The following is a 21,821-nucleotide window of genomic DNA, read 5'->3' as shown; positions in this document are numbered from 1 at the left end:
ATACTCACTGAGAGAAAGTGCAACAAAGCAGAACTTGAAGAATTTAACTCTTCACCTAGATGACAGGCAGGTAATCTTAATTACAAATCACATTTTCTCCTCAGGATGTGGTAGAGTCTCATCTAGGCTCACCTTTCGCATAAAGGGTTGGACCAGATGGTCTTTTAACATCCCTTCAAACCTGGACTGTTCTATGGTTCTGTGAAATTACAAAAGCAAGGAAGAGTCTGTCTTAAAAGCTTTTGGAGGTGGGCAAGCAGTTGTAAACATGGTATATAGCAAGGTCATTAACTTGCATTTATGATTGCCTTGTGTACACTGTATGTTAAGCACACTGCACTGTAGCTTTCAACTGAGGACTCACTAACAATAGAAATAAAACTTCAAGTACACAAAGACATGTTCTAACCAAACCTTCATGCCAAGGGAATTCTTTAAGGCTTGAATTGGTCTTTTGGTGGAGCAGTTACATATCCTGTGGTTTAATATATTAAAACTTATGATTTCTCTGGAGCTGAGTATAGCTAGGCTGTACTAATGGTAAACTTATACACTTCAACAAGTTTAAAATACAGAGGGTGGTACATTAAAAAAGTTTTGATTTTTTTTCTCCCCCCTAATGTGATTTCCCAGCATCATGATGATTTCCTGACAACAGCAACTTTAGAAGAAGTAAAACAGGAAGCAGCTTGATAGTGTTAAGGCAACAGCTAAAACTTTACAAGAAAAAAAACAAACCAACACAGCATTGTTTGTCTATATACACCTTTCAATTATTTTTATAACCTTTTTGCCATGTGGTTCCTGTTCTTTCATATGTAGACTTGCAATGCAAAAATAAAACATTTTTTAAGTATTAAAAATATGAAAACAGTGAAATACAATGAAAACTATACAATGAAAATTCAGTCAAGTGAACTTTAATTTCATAATAATCTACAAGTATCTGTACATTTTAAGTACACAGTCCTTTCAGTTCATCTTCCCAGATATACTTAATTTACACCATTATAAGTCAAGTACGTTCCCTCTCATAGTGATAAATCATATATTAATTAGCTCACTATGTTCCTGTCTGCAAAAAGTTGAGAGAATGATCATGTCACTGATCTCTACTTGTCAGTTTCTCTCTTTAGAACACGTATAAAGGCATCTCTTGGTACTTCCACATTGCCAATTTTTCTCATCAACCTCTTGCCTTCTGCCTGCCTCTTTAAAAGCTTCATTCTTCTTGTAATGTCTCCACCATACTGTGAAAAAGAAAAATATTTTAGTAAGCTTAAACGACAAATGTAGCTACAGTACATTTCAGCAACACTAAAATTCAAGGGCTTAAAAAAAGCCAGGAAGGTTGGTTATACTAAGACAAAAGATTATTTTATACTTCAAATAGTTATGCCTAAAGAACACTCATTAAAAACAAGGGAGCAAGTAAGCATGTTCATTTGGAACCTTCACCTGAAGGCTGAATTCTGTTACCTAAATATACACATTCACATAAGCCTGGCTGACACTAGACAATACATCAGATCCATATCCCCTTGGAACAGCAGCAGGATGCCAGCTGAGGTACACTGAGGCATCTTGACTAGCACTAGGTGCTTTTATCTAGAAAAATAAACTAAACCCTTGTACAACACTGAACAAACACCATCCCACACATGTGCATAGCAGAAGAATTCTGTTACACTTGTGAGAAAGGGACACTTGGCCAATAATTTCCAACATTTGCTTCAGAGAACTAAATATAAGCTGAGTAAGAGGTATCACATTTTTCCTACAGCTTTGTTGAGTCTTGTCAATAGCCAACTATTCAATATTTAAAAGCTTTGTTACGAAGCACATTTATACTTTATCATCTGAGAAACAATTTAGGAAATGTGAAGTTACACATATGCTTGTGTACACACATGCAGTTACTCTGTCTTCAACTATTAGAACATGGTGAGTTCACTCAAGCATGTAACTTTGAAAAAGCCATTACTTTTTCTGATCCCTTCTTACTGCAAGTTGCAGCTAGAGGTTGTAAGAGTTGAATTTTAAAATAAAAGCTTAAAAGTATCTGTTAAAATTCCACTGATACTTAGGAGTGCAAGCAGAACATGTCTTTGCTGGGTTTCTAGGAAAATATGGGCCTATCATCTTAGCAGGTTTACAAATGTCAGAAACATTTAAAAAAAAAAAAAGAAGAAAAAAAATACCTACACATTTTGCCACAACGTTTTTCCTGTAAGCTTTCAGCCTGTAAAATAAAATAACATATATACCTTTAACGCATTAGAACATCTATATATGAAGCTAAATACTGAGTTGTCAAAATGCTAATTGTTTTTCTACTAGTTTTGTAAGATACATCGGCATCATAACATTGTCATGTTTTGTATACAAGAGATGAAGTTTTAAGCAGAAGATGCAATTCACAGTTCTTAATTCTAGAAATACCCCATAGGGTGTATAATGTGTACATAAAAAAATTAAAATCTTGCCTTTTTATCTAGGACTTCTGCTACAGCTCATAGGAAGTGTTACATCCATGTGTGTATAGATATAAACACAAATTCATTTTACCATAATTTAAATCCTATTTAAACAGCAACAGAAAAATGTGACGAGAAACACAGCATCAAGGAAACTGTTTGCTCTAAAGAAATGCATGCTGCTTAAGAAAAAGTTGTTCAGCTTGCAACATATTTCCTTTGGAACAGTACAAATCAGTTCTTTTTTTTGCTGACTCTCCCAGAGGTTTAACTATTCCACAACTAGCTAATTTTTTTCAGTAGGAAGAAACTTATTCCACTGCCAAAGAGGAAATGGACACACGGGAGTTGGACATTATGCTTTATCCACTAAGTGCAATGCTGACCACAAGCAATTTAAAATAAAAAATACATTTTCTTTGTATAATTGTAATTCAAAGTCTTTAGTCACAGTCACAGCTCAAATTTGGTTTAGTTTTTTTTTTCTTTTTTTCAAGATGTCTGGTAGCATATACAAGAAAAATACAACTTTACAATAAAATCAAAGTACTGTAATGTATAAAACTTAGTGAGACATTAAAAATCTGTACTTTACATAGCTTAAATTATGGAGGGGAAAAAAAGGGAACAGATGGTCTTCACTTACGTTTCTCTTGCAATGATTTTCTTGCCAATAGCAGCCTGGATGGCTATTTCAAACAACTGTCTAGGTATAGCCTCTTTTAAACGTTCACACAGGAGTTTACCAGTGGCATATGCCTTATCACTGAAAAAGGAAGTCAACCAGTGTTTTCAGAAAGAATGATGCAACATCAAAAATATGTCCATAGACCAAACTGTTTGATAAAAGGATTTTAGTATAAGTTTTCCTCTTTTTAGCTCAAAAGATAAGGTAATCAGATCATAATGTTGCATCTAATGAGTGATCTCTGTATGTCACCTGTTTCATACTAACAGGTGATAAGACTGCATTAACAGCAGGCCTTAAAATATTTATAATAAACATCCTGATTATCCATCACACTGAAGCCATTTTGAATACTGTTACAGCTTCAAATGAAATTTTAAACTAGGTCAAGGAGAATTTTCATTGATTGTAGGCCCAAAAGGTCAAAATATATACGTATTACAGAAGTACTTTAAAAGATCTGGCTTTATATAACAAGAAAAATAATCATGTACTCCTGTCATCTGCTAATAAAAATTATCCAACTATATTCAGCATCTGCATGTGCTACAGATTCTGGAAAGAGAAAAAAACAAAAAGGTCTAAAGAAGCTACTAACATGCTTTCATAAGCCATTGGAAAGAAATGGGTCTCTGTTCCCTCTAAAAATATCCTTATTTAGCAGACATTTTTTACCAACATACAGCTGAAATCAGTTTTACATATTTTCAGGTAGCAACAATGTGACTCCTTACTACCTGTACAGAGCAAACGATTTAAGCATGAAGTACTTAAGTAATGTTCATTAAGCATTACAGTTTAAGAAGATACAGATATTTATTTTTATAATTAGAACAAATAATTGCTAGCTTAATACTAGTTTACAGTAATCTCTGTAAATGTAATTCAGCATAATGCTTTATATACAGACAGATGCAATTTTTACAGTGGGAAGACTGAGAATACCTGCAGCAGGAGCAGAATGAATGCTGACTACAAGTTAAAAAAAAGTCATTAGTAATCTAAAGCTAAAAGAAAGACTATCAGTTTCAGTGAGTGAAACAGTTCAGAGGTGCAAGTTACATTGATCAAGAAATACATGTTAAATAACTAACTAACTTTTGCAAGGTGAGCCACTCCACTTTGCATCTTTTCAGAGTAAGAGACGCAGGTAGATTGTTAAATGCCGCATATTTATGAAAAACACATTAAGTAGCAATCTTATGCAACAGAGTTGTATCACTCCAGCCCCATAACCCATCTGAACAAGGTAAGGGTTTCCTTTTCCTATGTCACCCTTCTGGAGTTACGGAATTCCAAAGATTTCAATATTGCACTTATGTAAAAAAATATGAAAATATACCAGTATTTAGCAACTATAAATTAGTATTTTGAGAATGCAAAAACGAACAACCCACAAAAAGTTGACCTCAGGATTACTGGAAAGGGATGCTGAAGTTACAGAAGGGAACCTTGTAAAAACTGTCAGAAGAGGCTGGAAACGGGAAAGGCATTATCCTCACCCGTAATTCGTGAGACAGTCATGGACATTGAATCATTTTATCAAAAAAAATTTCTGAGGTAATTGCATCTAGTAAATATTTACATTTTCCTGGTACTAAGGCTGGAGACAAGATAACAACAAATTTCTATAGAACAGGAATTATTGGGAGAATAAAACCAACTTTCTTTCAGTATGAAGTACCATAAATGATTCATCTGACATCTCCTTGACTGGTCTGCACTTAAAATTTTTCCAGCCCCTTAGAAGACTGGCATTATGCATTTTCCTTCACCTCTGTGCCCTACATTTGCCACAAAAAATATGGTATCCAGCACCTAAACTGAGAAAGAGAAGTAGAAATTGCTATTAATTATGGTATGTATTCCCTAATTTTCATATTACAAAAAGCCTCTCTTTTTCAGTGGTGATGAAAGTGGTGATGTGGTGAATCCTCGATGCTCATACATATTTGTCATATATAAAAGTAATACCTACACCTAAAATCACTTGGAATCATACATTTGTTTAGGTCAGGAAAGTCCCTTAAGATTATCAAGTCCTATTAATAGACAATGTTTTCATTGAAGTTATTAGGAAGTCTTATTTCTTTGACATAAAGAATCTAGTCAACCTACTTGTGTATGATAGTAGACAGTTCTTCAACTGGATTTCCATTTAGAAGAATATCCATTTTGATTAGGTCTGCTGCTTGGTATCCTGCATCTTCATAATCAAAACTAAAAAAAAGTGCAGAAGTTAGTGATGATATTGTAAAATTATATTCTGCGTTCTTTGTTCCATAAATTTTAAATTATAGACACAATTCTTAATGAAACATTTGAACTTTTTAGTAAAACTGGAGTACAGTTTTTAATAGTCTCTCAGTACATCTCCCCAGTGCAAAACCAGACTAGAAACATACTGCACATAATGTCCCCTCCAATGCAGCAGAAGATGTCATCCTGACTTCCAGGATATCCTTCCAATCTACTAAGCAAGATAAATCAAGCAGAAATCAACATGCTTAATACAGTTTTTTAAAGGGTTTATTCAAACACTTATTTTCTATCAGCTGGAGGCTCCTTCAAGCTCCAGGAAACAGAACCCTCCAACACAGCTTCTGAACAGTAAATGTCCTGAATAACAAAGGAATCAAACACTAATCCTGAACTGCTTTCTTTTCATCCTCTCATTTATATGACCCCTATTATCATTCTGACAACTAAGTTTTCCACTTAATTGCCAAACTCTCCTTCGGTAGGTATGGGACTTGCTGTCTGTGTGTCAGTTTGCAAAAATTCTTAAAATGCAAGAGTTACAGAGGTAATGTATGCAAGATACAGACAGACTGACAGATAGATCGATCTTGTGTTTAAGTATAAATGTGGAGGATCACCAATACCAATATAATTTGGTCAAATCTGAAATATCAGAACAGAAAGGGGAAAATCTTTTGAGATTAGTTCAAAGTTCTTCTGTCGTAGTTGGCTTAATAAATCATAGTCATGTGAACACATTTATATAACAGAAGCTATATTAAGGAGTCAATTAGGAAATAAAAATAAATAAGATAATGTGACATTGTTTGCAATCACACCTGAATCACAGGAAAACCAGCACAAATCTGCTAATGAGAGAGCTTCTGATAAACAGGTTGGGTTTTATGTAGTTGGGGAGCTACATCTGGAGAGAAATTCAAAATCTTCAACCCCTTGTTTCTTCTACCTTGCCACTCCACTTCTGCTTATGCTTCTACTGCAAATACTACAAACCTGGGCAAAACATGTCTTACTTACATTTATAAGGTATATTTAAGAAAATACACACTCAAAGCAAATTCAGTCCTTCAATAAAATTCATTTTTATGTTTAGAAAATGAAGAATGTAATTAGGCATACCAGTTCCTACTGTGTAGTATACTTACTAATATCTTGACATACCAGGTTTGTGAGAGCTATTGCACTTCCTGGGGCACAAGGCCGTGTGCCATGCAACATTTTCCCTTCCATTAAACTCACAAAGGCTCTTCACAAACATCTGAGTGTTGTACTGGCCTCTGAATTCATAGAAGCCACACACAAGAGAAAATTTTGTCTCAAAATACAGATTATTTACTTTTTTCCCATAATAAAGCACATATGAAAAGTAAGTATTGTTTAAGTACCTCATGTTGTTTTTACTAGCTTTAAATACCCAATTTGGTTATTTTCTCTTTTCCACCAAGAGACAGTTAATATAATAAGTAGTACAGTTTCAGTGATTGCTCTCACAGAAGATGCCCTGTGTCACTTCACACAAGTAAGCACCACCTAACTCATACAGGTGAGACAGTGCCACTCCAGAGGTGCGCTTGAAAAATACACACATGACCAAAGACAATGATTATTAGGTAGTGATGCACTTTTGATGTTTTCCATACTTATTTCCATCCATTTTCACAGTAAACCTAATCCACTAAAGGTGAAGAGAGAGTAGATTTGCATCATATATTTTCCATCGTAAAGGAATATTCTTCACTCATGCCCTTCCGTATCTGTTCCTCAGATCTTTTTTCACCACACCCCCCTTGAGGGAGGAAAGGGGGACAGGGGAGGTAGTTACCTTGCATAGCCAGAAGACAGAGACTTAAGAGCATCATAAAAATCCAACACAATTTCATTCAGTGGGAAGAGGTATTTTAGCATAACCCTGTTTTCATCAATGTACAACATATCCTTCTGGACTGCCCTGCGATCCTAGACAAATAAAAATTGTGTCAGTTCCCCTTGACAGAAGTTTTCCACAAAAAAATATAAAGCAAATTAAAATCAACAGCTATCCAGCTACAAAAGAGATTTCCTGTATGGTAAGCCCCAAAGTAACCTTCTTATTGGTAGTTCACTGAAGTCCCAGGACAAATGGCAGCATTGTAATAAATGACGTGGTTGTAACTTATCTGGACATATGATTCAAGCCTATCCCCTCTAAATGCTGAACTGCTGAAATCCTTAACAACTTCTGCTTCCTGCTGCCTTTTAAATGTATAATTATTTGTCCATAAAGTCTCACTGAAATTAGATTTTCACATAAACTGGAGTATTACACAGTTGGGCTTGCAGGCTCATCTTTTTTCCTCCCAGGAGGGTGTTCTTAAAAGTTATTTTAGGAATTCTTTTTAATAGATTTTATTCTTCACTGTATTGACATACAAGTACTGTACTGTATTACGTATTCTGCAATGTTAAAAGCTAAGAAAAATATTGTGAAAAAAATAATATAAAGACAATATGCATGGTAGTTAAAACATTTTCAATTAGAAATATTCCAAATATACTTGGAGAAATGTGTTTGGCCATCATTGTTGCAAATTTACTTCAGTGAAGTACTGAAAAAAATACATGAGTGCACAGTAAAGTGTTGACAGAAGTTGTATTTTCTTCCATATACTTCTAAAAAAACAGTACATCTTATTCCCCTGCTGCAGATTCCATTCTTTCAGGAAACAGAACAAGATATGAGTTAGTCTAGTACAGACCAAGCACTGTATTGTTTGAGCTTCATCATTAACTTTCAATATATGCATTCTGTAGTTCAGAATGTTACAAGTAATAGGTTAAAAATAATTTTTTCTTTCAAAAGTAATTAATAACTACTGTCAAAGATACTATTTAAGTACTAATATCTATTATCGTACTATCTAGTATCTTCACTTTAAGTATGAGGTAAAGAGCTTAAAAATGCAAAAGACAAAACTAAAACTTTATACCAACCTGACACAAAGCAATAATTTTCCCAATATATTCATGAGGTGTTACAATAGTACCAAGAATAGTTGGCTCCAAATACTCTGATACTGAAAGTTTATCAGGAAACTGAGCAGGGTTGATAATAGTAATCTCATCTTTTCCATACTCCTAAAAAGAAGCAAGTAAACCAGATAGCATAATTTTACAAGTAGCAAAGGAGACAAATACAGCATTGAAAAAATGCTAAAAAATGTTTCAATTGCTTGAAAACGTTTGTGCATTATGCAACCCAAGTTTAAAACGAGAACAATTTCAGAAGAGATTTCTACATCACATATAGAAATCCCTTATCAGTATATCTTTAAATATCATTATACAGAAATATTATAGGATTTACTTTTTACTTGGGAAATGAGAGAAATACAAAAAGTCTTTCTATCCATCTTTCCACATCTCTCTCTCACCTGTAAAGTGAGGATCTTCCTTCTTACTTCATCCTTATCCTCTAAGTTACTAAGACCCTGCCAGCCTAGAGTAGCATTACAAGCTGTTCCTAAAAGCATTCATGTTTTTTGCCTGATAAAGCCTGGAAGATTATTTCACCTGCTTTTAATACAGTCCACTCAGTATGTACTTAAAAGAATACAGCAAGACATGTGTCCTATGTTCCCATTTTCAGGGACAAGTGTAAGACAAAAAAATAGTGCTTGAAGTGGATGGAGGAAGAATAGTTAACATCCTTAAAAAAAAAAAAATATTAAAAAAAGTTGTAAGTTAAATACTGGTGTTTCTAATATTTCCTATGAAATACAGTGCTAGCTTACATTTAAACACAGACTGTAGGTGTTTATTATAGGAGGCTTCTCATCTGCTATTTATATAAATTTGTAATGAATTTAACATACCTTTATCAACTTTGCTGAGGAAAGAACAGCTTTATATGGAACTGTTGGTGCAGTCAAAATAACAGACATATTATACTCTTGTTCCAAACGTTGATTAAAAACCTCCATGTGTAGAAGACCAAGGAAACCCAATCTGGAAAATAAATAACCTGTTGGTAAAAGTATCTGTATATCTCCTAGAATTTCAGTGGATTTTTTTCACTCTCCAACATATGTACACTGATAGTGTGGCAATATCAAGCATCGCAAACAACCTCCAAAGGACCAAAATAATCCTAAAGTTGAATACTGTGTGTCTTGGAGAAAAAAAAAAAAATGAATCACAACAAATTTCACTCTGTGCAAACAGAGAATGTAAGAAAATTAAATGCTTTTGATCTTTAGCTATTATTACTTTGAATCAAAGCTCCAAATTTTGAATTCATTTTAGTTGTCTTCAATTGACTTAAACCTGCATTCTCAATTTATGGACAGTTCCAAAAACTAAAGCAGTATAAAAGCCTCACCTCCATCCAGCTCCTAAGGCAAGACTACTGTCACGATGAACAGTTACACTGGAGTCATTCAATGTCAGCCTTTCCAAAGCACTTTTGAGATTATTATATTCTGTTTGATCTACAGGATACATTCCTGTCAAAATATATTAGTTAGAAGCGATGTGAGAGAGAGCTTTATCTAGAGGGTACTTAGCTTCCAAATATGCCTCTGACAGTGAACACAGTAATAAAATCAGAAATAGTTTAGTTTGTGTTCCAGTTGTTTTTAAACATGAAAAAAAATAAAAGGATTCTCTTTCCTCGTAAAAATTGGTCAAAACATAATAATAAAGTTTTAGATTACCTCAGAATTAACACTTAAAGCATAATGGTAGGATCACTGTACTCATCTAGTCCTTCACAGTTGTGGAAGATGCGCAATTGAGTATAACCACTGTTTTACAGGGCTGCAGTGTAAACATACAGCTTAAGCATGCATGAAAAAGTGGACAAATTTCACTGAGATGTTTCTTCAAAGGTAAGACTGAATGGAAAATAAAACATGTCATTTGAAAGTTGCAAATGTTTCTATATTTTTTGAAATAAATAAAAACAGCTGTTTGTATAATTACTGCATAAAATAGGTTCTACTTTATCACTTTTCACATCACTGTATCTTCAGAAAATGTAGATTACTCTACACCAAGAAGCAACACATGTGCCCACAAAAACATTATTTAGAAGATTACACTTTTCTACATTCACTGCCTGACTGCCTAATCTCAATGGGACAGTTCAAGTGAATTTTTACGCATTGCTTCAAAAGTCTCGAAAATGATATACAGAATTTATTTCCTTCTAAAGCCACCTTCTGTAGCATTTGTATTAGTACAATAATTATGGAAACCTGATTATCAATACGAAGAATTCCCCCAAAATTACTTTTTTTATTATTTTTCTAGGTCTCAATCCTTCTTTTCCAGCTATTAAGAGTTTACTGGAATTACAAACAATCATCATGGTAAAAAATACATGTTAGTCTTGTACTCATATAAAACCAGTCAGCAACTATTATTAATCCTGTCTGATAAGTTACAGGGAAAATTACACAAAGCTACATAAATGACACACTTCTCTGCTGAAATTCTAATCCTCACAACTCTTACACACATGTATTCTTTTAAAAGCTCTAACAGCTCTCTTACTCTTGTAATTGGGGAAAAAAAATAATTCCACTTTATATTGGTTTACTCCTCACCTGCAAAAACCATTGGCTTCGCTGACTTAAAGCCAGGCAAAGGCTCCACTGGCTGTTTATACAAAAAGAGTGTGTCTCCTATTTGGGCTTCTGTTACTTCTTTCATTCCAGCAATCAGGTAGCCCACCTGTCCTGCATATCTAAATAAAATTGGTGTTATATAGACATGCTTCTTGGCATTAGTAGTATTTCCAATATTTTCCTACTTGATTTAGCCCAGACAGAAATTCAAATAAGTCATCCCACTAAAAGCCCACATCCATAGCCCAGAAGCCAGATTTAAGTTGTTTCACCTCAAAGTTGTGAACTGCCTCAAGCAGTTCTATTTCTGTTACAGCTGAACAGCACATTTATGGTCCTGGATTTTGAATTCTGTATTATTCCCAGTTTAAAAGATGGAGCCAGACCCTTGAGAAGCTCCTTCTCAGACACAGAAGCCAGAACAGTTCCCAGCTGCCAACACAGCAAGTTTCATACACCAAGAGGAAGAAACGAGACAAACACCTTCCATCACCATATAATGCTAACTAGAGGGGAACCCATGGTAGATACCAAGTAAAATACACAGTGTACTGGTTTTGGCTAGGATGGAGGTAACTATCTTCAGAGCAGCCCTGTATGATGATGTGTTTGGGATTTGTGACTAAACAGTCTTGATAACATAACAATGTTTTAGCTATTACTGAACACTGCTTGCACAGCATGAAGGCCCTCTTATGTTCCTCACTCTGCCTCTCCCCAAGCAAATGGGGTGGGAAAGAGACTAGGAGGTGACAGAGCCAGGGCAACAGACCCAAACTGGTCAAAGAGATAGTCCATGACATATAACCTCATGCTTCACAATAAAAAAGAAGCAAATGGGTGACTGGGTGCGTAGTTGCTGGCTGGGCTCAACGCGCCAGACACAGTAATGTAGTCTCACTGAGAATCCCCCAATAGCAATTAACACATATTTGGATGCAAACTGGTAAAACTGCTCCACTAATTCTAAGTACCTGGTTTTCTTCCCACTGCTGCCATGAGAAGCCAGTTTCTGGAAGCTGTTGTATTCATGGATTTTAAGTTTTCCACCCTTAACATATGCTGCAGCAATAACTAAGATGAAGCCCCATTCCCTTCCACTCTCAAGCAAGGCAGTTCCTAGAAATAAATTGGACAGCTGAATAAGAATATCAAATGCTAGTCTTAAAAAAAGTAGCTGTCCAGATGTTCCATGTACTACAGATGACAGAATGGCTTCCTCCCGAAGTAGTGCCCAAAAAGCAGTCCCCAAAACCTTCTGCCTCAGCATGCCCAAAATGAAAAAGATTGACACTGAGCATTAAATTACAAATAATAATTATAAAAAAACCACCACCAAAGAACAAAAAAAACCCAACACCTAAACATCTCTCAGCTTTTATCACTCAACGCAAAAATCAAACAGAAAATGAAGGATTTTGTAGCTTACACCAACTTGTGATTTGTTCCACTGTAAGAAGATTTTACTTACAGCTTATGCGTTGGCTGTTCATTTGGAGTCAGAATTCCGACTTCACTGACTTCGTATCTTTTCTTTGTGTGTGCAGACACAATTTTATTCCCTTTTGCAATCTCCCCACCAAAGAGTGCAACATTAGCTACGACGCCTCGGTAGTGGTCAAAGGTGGAGTCAAACACTAAGGCTTTCAAGGGATCAGCAGTATTACACTGGGGTCTGTCACAAAAAACAAACAAACAACAACAAAAACAATTTAAGAAAACCCAATATATTATGCATTGTGTTTTCATTCAATACGGAGTGAGCAAGCACACCCACCCCCAAAACTGGCATAGAATCATAGTATACCAGGTTGTAAGGGATCTCAATGATCACCTGGTCCAACCCTTCTTGGCAAAAGCATGGTCTAGACAAGATGGCCCAGCACCCTGTCCAGACGAATCTTGAGAATGTCCAGTACTGGGGAATCTTCCTCACTTTTCTGGGGAGATTATTCTAATGGCTGACTGTGAAACATTTTCCTCCTCTGTTCAACTGAAATCTCCTCAGGACTTATACCCATTAACCTGCGTCTTTTCCATGTGACTCCTAGTAAAAACAGAGTCTCCAACTTCTTTGTAGCTACCATTTAAATACCAGAATATGGCAATAAGGTCTCCCCTAAACCTTCTTTTCTCAAGGCTGAACAAGCCCAGTTCTCTCAGCCTTTTCTCACAGGGCTGGCTGCCCAGTCCTTTGATCATCTTTGTGGCCCTTCTGTAGACCCTCCCTTACCATTATTACTTAATAGCAGGAAAAAACAAATGAAAAGCAATATGCTGACTGAAACTGAATTGTAATTTAGCAGCTTTATCATCAAGTTCTCACAAGTCTATTTTAAAGGTCAGGTTCAGCATACGAAACTCTAAACACAACAGATTTAAATTACCTTTATCATTTTAACAATGTAATGTTCAAAAGTGGTAACAGTACATACCTGCAAACACTTCATGGAAGCTATAAAAAGTCACAAAAGTATCACCTTTAGTGGCTCATCTCTCATCTTTCACTTCAGGCTGAATTAATTTTCCTGTCCCACTTCTTAAGAATAAAGAATTCTTCTCTGCTGATATTCACACATTCATTTTTTTAAAGGCATCTCAAATCTGAAATGTCACTTTTTCTCACTTGAAATTTGAAACTGACTTAACCAGCTCAAGCATTAGATTACTCTCACATTTCTCTATAAAGTATTTTCTTTAAATCAGATGCATATTAAGTATAAAACTACTACCAATACCATACAAATGCAAATCATGGTTTTCTAATAAACCTTACAATGTAAATTAGATACACAATTAAATAGAGACTTACGGTGGGATCTTCTCAATGACCTTTTGAAGAACTTTTTCAACATTTGTTCCTTTTTTAGCAGAAATCTAAAACAAATCCAACAATTTTGTAAGACACAACATACACTCATTCAATATCTATTAAATAGTGCCACGTTTACTTAGACAGTCTCAGTGGCCATAGATAATACTACCCATAAAAGCAGTCAGAAGGACACTTTAGAATGCTGTTACTAAGAAACATTTCTTTTCTCAGAGATTATACTCTTAAATGTTTTCTCTTGTGAATAGCAATTATTGTTATGATAGAAATGAAAACAATTTATAGACTGACAATGAGAAAGTTTTAAATCTCTGATGCTATTCATCAAAACATACTAGAATTTTTAACTGAAAAGTATTTTCTCCACCCTTTTACAGGAGACAAACTTTAAATAAATTCATCTGTCAGAAAAAGACATGCAGACAGACGGCACCCTTTCGATTTACTACATGTACATGTCTTTTACTAGCTACAAAGCATATACTGTTAGACCATCAGCCATGTTATAAAACTTAAGAGATTTTACCCTTATGCATTCATCTGTAGGGATATCAAACAGCTTCTCAATTTGCTTTTCAACTCTTTCAGGGTCTGCATTCTTCAAGTCAATCTGAAAAAACCAAACTGCTAAATATATAAGCAATCACTCTTTCACATGATCCAGTACTTTTTTCCTGAAGTTCCACAAGAAACTTTTATGTATTTATGAGTAAATACTGTCTGTCTTCAAGAAATGACCAAGATTAATTTTAGAAAGTCTTCCTTCCTTGACTTCAGGAAGGATCCTCTCTGTAACTAGTCTATTTTTGGCTTGTTTCATTAGGCAAAACACTGTTGTCCAAGAGTTTGTAAAAATCTTTGGTAATTACCAAAGTAATTTGAAATCATTAAGTGCTATCTACACTGTTTACAGGGCCAAACATTAAGTACAATATACATCTACAAAAAGCAATTAACATAAGCTGAGCAGTAACTACTCTTGTGATTCCAGTAACACAGGCCTCAAAATTGTATAAAACATAACCCCTGGATTTCATTTAAAACTACAACTCACTTTTTAAATATGGAGCTGCTGCTCTTTTAGCCTCCTCAGTATCAATGGATTTTTAACTCCATCAATTCCAACAGTAAACCTGACACTGCAAAGTCCACCACTAAGCCATGTATTTAAGTGCTACATTTTTTAAATACCTACATGTATTTTATGAAATTAAAACTTAGCATCCAAGCAATTACTGTAAAATGTTAAGCAGACAACAAATACAGAAAATTCTTATTACACTGTAGTAGTATTATATATATTATAAATATTATGACCATTTTTTTCATTATATACTATTTCAGGACACATTTCTTATCAGTCTTCTAGACACTCAAACAATCCAACCATTTAACAGGAAAGCCTAAAACCTTTATTACCTTATTTATGACAGGAATTATTGAAAGCTGTGCTTCAAAAGCAAGATAGAAGTTTGCCACCGTCTGAGCCTGAATACCCTAGAAAATAAGTATTATAAAAGTTTAACACAGAAACTTCCTGAGTTTTGGTGAGTGTTTGTGTTTGGCCTACTATACAATTTAGGATTACTTCACTATTCTATCCACTTTTTTACTTCTGAGATGGAAAATAAGTAAAAGGTGATTGATTATACACAACTGCTGAGAAATAAAACCAACTTTCTTAATTATAATTTTTCATAATCAGAATATAAGAAGACAAACCAATAATACCGTATGTGTGACCACTTTCACAGAATTATTATAGATAACATAACACACATTATGCACATATTTTTGTGTATGTTATGATCTTGGCTATTCAGAAATAAATAACAGGTATCTCAAAGAAGACATTTTTTTGTTCTCAACAAACTATTTACAAATGGACTCTGACAAAGAAAAAGGGATGTTTATCATTGTGATAAGACTCTAATTACTCCACACATCAGGAACATATCTTCAACTTACCTTACAGTTCCTTTCATAAAAGAAAACAAATGATAGAGCTTATACCTCACATTTCTTTCAAAAGGATAGCAAAATAGCTCTGATTAGAAGAAAAGGAAGATTCCCTTCCAGATCCAAGTACCAGACCAGGGAAAACAGAGAGACAGAAATGCTAATGAATGAGAATATAAAGCAATATTATTACAACAGGACCAGAGAGGGCAGAAGTGGGGATGGGCGGAAGAGAAGGAGTTAAAAAATATCTACTTGTCTTTCCTTTGTTCAGAACAGATGAAATGGAAGATTACTTATATGGGGATATTCATTATGGATATATGGGCCTAACTTTTCAGGCAATATAAAGAAGCAATAAAGAATGCTTACTAAAAAAATGTAATTAGTAAGTTGAGTTTGTAAGCATTCTGCCTGAAAGACAAATACAGAACACCAAATAATCACATAATATTTAAATGTGACATTAAAAAAATTAAATATAAAAACATCAACACATGTAGGGAACATATTTATTACTGAAGCTTCCTTAAAGAGTCCACTTGCCCATCAAGCTAAGAAGGAGCGAGTGTTCATAATCATTGATAGGTAGGTAGTTAGTTGGGCTTGATTTTTTTCATAAAACGTGGGAAACACTAGCATTCATTTGACCCTTGTACAATACAAACATAAATACACCACAGAGAAAATTCTCACAAATTATTTCATTGATAATGTGCCCATATTTAAAATCACGATTCCATAATCCTCATATTCTAGTCTGTTAACTGAAGGTACTCAAATGGGTGTTAGTACAATAGCTAGAAGTTCTGCCATTTGCTAAGTTCATACTCTCCAAAAAACAGGATCTGTATTCTTCACTAATCCTGTGCTGCTACTGCTATGTCATGGATCTGTGGTATGTCTCTAGATTTTTTTCTAAACTCCCACCGCTCTTCTTCTGCAACATAATACTTCTATGGAGATAAATGAGGGGCAAAAACAGTGGTGAAAAAATTAAAAAGAAACCAAAACACGACTAATCTTCTCTCTAGCTTATTTAAGGAAATACTGAAATTCTAAATAACAAACAAGAATTAAGAACTCTACCTCATTTGCATCCACTACCAGTATGACACCCTGACAGGCAGACAGTGACCGTGATACTTCATAGCTGAAATCTACGTGGCCCTGCGGAGGAAACAAATGTTTACAATTTCAGGTATTTCTAGAGTCTTTTGCAAAGCCTTCTGTACTGTGTTTTCATTTGTATATATTTTCATATATATGTTCACATTTTGGAAAAAAAAAAAAAAAAAGAACTGAATAAACACAAAAAGCCAGAAATCTCCTGCTTTTAAATCTAAAGACATTTAGCTTTGTGTGATTTCAACACTCTTTATATTTAACTTACTGGCGTGTCAATAAGATTTAAGAGGTAGTTTATGCCTTCATGACTGTAGAAGAGAGATGCAGATTGTGCTTTAACTGTAATTCCTCTTTCACGTTCCACTTGCAGTTTATCTAGCACTTGTTTATTATGGTCAGTTTTGGAAATTGTTCCTACAAAAGTGAAAGAAAAAAAAAGCTTTATTATCTTATTTACTACATTAGCTCTCAAAATAAACGCCATTAACCAAGAAAACTCAAGACTTGCAGCTGCAAATGAAGCTTTTCCATGTGATTAAGCTAAATTAAGATTTTTAATCAAAAATAAAACTATGCTTCACTCTTTACATTTGATAAATAAATTTTATGTATTAAGTTATATAAAACACTGTGCTGAATAAGCAGGATACACAATATCATCCAAGTCTAAATCAGAGATTAGGAAGCAAAAATTCCATTCAATGCTAAATAATTTTTATATATAAGTAAACTTGACCTCCCATCATTGAAGAGCAGCTCCATGGCCCACAGCTCCAACCAGCACCAATCTCAAGTGCAAGAATAGCTTTATCATAGAGATTGACAGACCTGAATTCAAAATTCCATTCTATCACAGGATAGAATAACAAAAAAATAACTTTGAACAAAAGCTTCTCTCCCACGTTTTGTTCACCCCTTAAATGAGAAAAGCAAGACTCTTCCAGAGTATTTCTGAGCAGCTAATTTAAGCTCTGCTCTGAAATTAGTATCCTCTTCCAAAATAGAGCAATTGCTTTACAGCCTATTTTAGAGAACACTCTAAGGCAACCTCTGTCTACCTCTTCCAAGGAAAGTCTAGTTTCAGAGTCACTTGTGAAGATCCCTTAGCACTTCTTTCCTCATTTTTCTTTTAAACGGGGCATTTTCCTTATCCTCAACAATAACATAGAAATAAAACCACTGAAGTCCAAGAAGCACTCTGGTGAAGTCAAAGTAAGTGACTCTGAAGATTAATGTAACACAAATTCACCAACACTTAGAGTGAACAAAAAAAGCAAGTCTATGTATGAGCTGAGAATCCCCGGAATTTACATTCAATTACTGGCAGCTATTGTACACACTGAATCTAAATCAACATAGGGCTGCATCACCATATGGTCTAGTAAACATGGCAGTAGTGGATCAAGTGTTGGACTTGATGATCTCAGAGGTCCTTTCCAACCCAGCTGATTCTATGATTTCTAAAACTTACAGTGCAGCATCATATCAGCTGCAGTATCAGTGAACTCCAGCAGCATGGAAGGCAGTTAAGAATGGTTTGCTCACAACAGGACACATCATTACTTTCATCTAAGTATAACCAGCTGAAGTCCCTCACTTTCAATGACATGTTTGGAAACTACTGTCCAGGACCTTTAGGCTGTGACAGTCCACCCCTTCCCAGTCCACCCCTACCACTGGCAGGAAACATCACAAACTTGCTGTGTACTGATCTAATGGATGACAGGAGTAAAATCTTGAACACGGAAGTACACTCCCTTTCAGTCTCTCTCCAAAATACGTACTTCCTTGAGTGAATTACACACTTCCTTACCCCTGCATGTAGGCAGATCTCAATCACAAAGTCCATCATATATGTAACACTACAAAACCGAGAGCCTAAAAGCATAAGTAACCTGGCATTAGAAGAAAGATATTAGAAATTTTAGTAACAATCAAAGATATAGAAACTTAGACATCACCTTCCACATCAAGAAAAGGTAGTATAAAATGAGAACACCTACCTGTAATTTCCAACAATCTGTCTGCTAGTGTACTTTTGCCATGATCTACGTGAGCTATAATACTGAAGTTTCTAATGCTTTCAGCTGGATACATTGACATATCTAATTTTTCCTGAAAAACAGAAATTTCTTTTCATAAATCATGATTACAGTCTCTATGTACAATATGACCTGGCCTTTAAAAAATTTCTTTTCTCTAGAGTAGGCACAGGTTGAATAGAGATACAAAAACTTGTCACCATTGTTTAAAATGCTTCACTTTAGTCATACAAATGAATTTATCACTCTGAATAATCAGAAAGTGTGTGAAAGAACATGTGTACATGTTCTCATGTACATAGGGATCTGATTCCCTCACTTACGCTAGTTAGTCCCCAGGCACAGTCTTTTTCCAGAGTTGGTGGATTTCATGGGTGGGTGGTCACGGCTCTGTGGTCGTGATCTCCCCCTACCAGAATTATCTTTCACCCAGCACACTTGCTGAGTTGGCTTTATTAGCTTCTTCCTTATCTTGGGAGTTCTGCCGAATGTCCATGCGGCCCGTAAATTCGCCCCTAGGTCTGAGACCACTGAAGCATGTCAAGCCCTAAAGCTCAACCAGGCAATTCTATTAACAAGCAGTTTATCTTTCCAACACCTGGACATCAACACGGCGTGCCTGGAAAGGCCGCCTGCCACACGCGGGCCCTCCGCAGGACAACTTCGGGCAGGCGAAACCGCGTCCCCGACCCATCTCTCCCTCCTCCCCTCGGTCCCTGCGGACGCACCTTGCCGCGGGAGCTGTACCGCCGCCGGCCCGCCGCGGGCACCCAGGCCGCAGGGCAGAGCGGGACGGCGGCAGGGCAGGGGCTCCGCAGCCGCGCCCACCACGCCGCTGTCCTGCCGGCGAGGGCCATCGCGCTCGGGGCCGGGCTCGCCCCCTCACAGCCCCACGGCGGGACCGCGCCGCGGCACGGACGGGGCGGCGAGAACAGAGGCGGCCGCAGCGCTGACGCGCCGGAAGCGCCCCCAGCGGGAGCGGGAGAGGGGGCGGTCGGAGCTCCGGCACCGCCCGGGGCGGGGCGGGACTTCTTCAGTGGCATTGCAGAGGGATTCATTGCCTTGTGCGTCTGCCGCTTTGGGAGCGTGTGGCTGTTCCAGAGCAACTGCAGGGGTAGCTAGATTGCACGTTCACACTGGCAGCACACATTGTTCACGATGCGTAACAAAATGTCCGCACAAAATTGCATAGTCACAAAAATACCCAAAGAAACATAATTCGAACCAAATAGCATGACTAAAGGTTGCATTTGCACTCCATGTCTACTCCTTAGAGAATCAAGACTTGTATTTACACTACATGCCCACTAAGCTGGCTGAATAAAGCCAGGATTCAAGGAGCTATGTTGGAGTAGTTACTGAATGAGCTCATGTGCTGCATCTTCATGCCAGAGCTTGTTCTTGTCCTGTTGGCATGGATTGAACATTTACAGAGTGAGTGCTGGTCTATCCAGAGAAAGAACAGTTCTTAATGCAAAGCTATTTGCAGGTGCACGTATTTTAGAGTTCTGAAGTAAATGAAGAAAAGCAGGAATGGAACTGCATTTCCAGAATGACTCCTAGTTATGTGAACAAAATTATTACATGTACTGTTAACTTGAAGTTCAGATTGATGGTCCATTCTAAGCCAGGATAGAGCGCAAAAATTGCGTTCATCTGTCTTTAGCTTCACTTTTCAGCTTGGATAATACATGAAGCGAATATTAAGATTTTTGATCAATTTGCTCTGAGCTCTGTAGAGCTGTAGAACATACTACTATTATGCAAAGATGTACAGTTCAGCAGAATGATAAATATTAAAGTATATATGGGACAGCAAGCCATTAGAAGAAAGATGAATTTTTCAGTGATCCATTTATATGTCAAAATGTGATGGATGGATGTACACCTTTTCTGAACTTCAAAAGCCATTAGTTTTAATGAAGATAAAGTAAATGTACCTGTCTCTACCTATATTGACTAACATTGAAGCCAGCCATATAAATGGTAAATTCAAATATTAACAGATTAATGGCTAACGAGGCAAAACCAAAATATAAGCATGAATTTCTTGTCTGATTCCCAAGTGTCTTATTACAGCTACACACAAATGCAGTGTTACATGTCCTACCAATAATTATTTAAGTTGAAGAAAAAATGTGATTGTCATAATTGCAAATCAACTAGCGTTACATGTTATTTCCTGGATTGTGTTCAATAGAAACAAATATATTCCCTAACTGACATAGTATCATAGCCTGAGTTTTAACAGTTGTATGTTTTCCCCTAAAGCGACAAAATTGCAAAATTAAGCATTTACCCGGTCAGGTATCGGAGTCATCTACTAAACTTTCATAAGTGTGACAATCACACAGGATGAAATGCTGTAATGCAGTGAATAATATAAAAGGTAAAGAAGCATTCTTTGATAGTAAAATATGAGCTGATAAAATGCAACTAAGATTTCTTAGTGCCATATATATACATGTATATATATATGTGCATGCTGAAGGCCAAGCAGATCTGTAATCAGTGGTATCTATGAAACACAGCAGAGAATGCACCACTTACTACTCACTCAGCAGTCCACCTCCTTTGGAAGCAATCTTTGGTAGTACCATGAGACTATGGAAATGTAGAAATAAAAATAGAACAATATTCCCTGGCAGTAGTGAAGGGGGTAAAACAACAACAACAACAATAACAGTAACAACAATAAGAGAAAGAGTACTTTATTTCAATGGTGAGGATTTCTGTAGCAGAAGCTGGATAAATGAAATCACACATTTCTATTCTCCACAAGTAGTTACTGTGCAAATGAAATAGCCGTGACAAAAGCCTTTCTTG

At 36.0% G+C, this 21,821-nt stretch overlaps 1 protein-coding gene across 3 annotated transcripts; it reads right to left on the bottom strand.

Annotated features, from left to right (window-relative positions):
- Positions 1 to 904: 904 nt before the first annotated feature.
- On the bottom strand, positions 905 to 21,330 carry GUF1 (GUF1 homolog, GTPase). Of its 3 annotated transcripts, none has more exons than XM_032685141.1 (17): positions 21,295 to 21,330; positions 18,957 to 19,068; positions 17,219 to 17,367; positions 16,915 to 16,995; positions 15,286 to 15,363; positions 14,393 to 14,476; positions 13,846 to 13,910; positions 12,505 to 12,708; positions 11,013 to 11,152; positions 9,785 to 9,908; positions 9,279 to 9,411; positions 8,398 to 8,541; positions 7,250 to 7,383; positions 5,284 to 5,385; positions 3,124 to 3,243; positions 2,206 to 2,242; positions 905 to 1,250 (listed from the first exon to the last, which is right to left on the bottom strand). In XM_032685141.1, the coding sequence occupies exons 1-17, from the start codon at positions 21,313 to 21,315 to the stop codon at positions 1,113 to 1,115; spliced, it is 1,866 nt and encodes a 621-aa protein (XP_032541032.1). In that variant the 5' UTR covers positions 21,316 to 21,330; the 3' UTR covers positions 905 to 1,112. The 3 variants fall into 3 exon arrangements, with proteins under 3 accessions (XP_032541032.1, XP_032541031.1, XP_032541033.1); XM_032685140.1 differs by lacking the exon at positions 21,295 to 21,330 and adding an exon at positions 19,724 to 19,881; XM_032685142.1 differs by lacking the exons at positions 12,505 to 12,708; positions 13,846 to 13,910; positions 14,393 to 14,476; ... (3 more) ...; positions 18,957 to 19,068; positions 21,295 to 21,330 and adding an exon at positions 12,008 to 12,128.
- Between the last annotated feature and the right edge of the window lie 491 nt (positions 21,331 to 21,821).

Source organism: Chiroxiphia lanceolata, chromosome 4 (assembly GCF_009829145.1).
Source record: "Chiroxiphia lanceolata isolate bChiLan1 chromosome 4, bChiLan1.pri, whole genome shotgun sequence".
Taxonomy (NCBI): domain Eukaryota; kingdom Metazoa; phylum Chordata; class Aves; order Passeriformes; family Pipridae; genus Chiroxiphia; species Chiroxiphia lanceolata.
The sequence above is the reverse complement of the archived record's forward strand: the minus strand, read 5'-3'. Positions and strand labels throughout refer to the sequence as shown.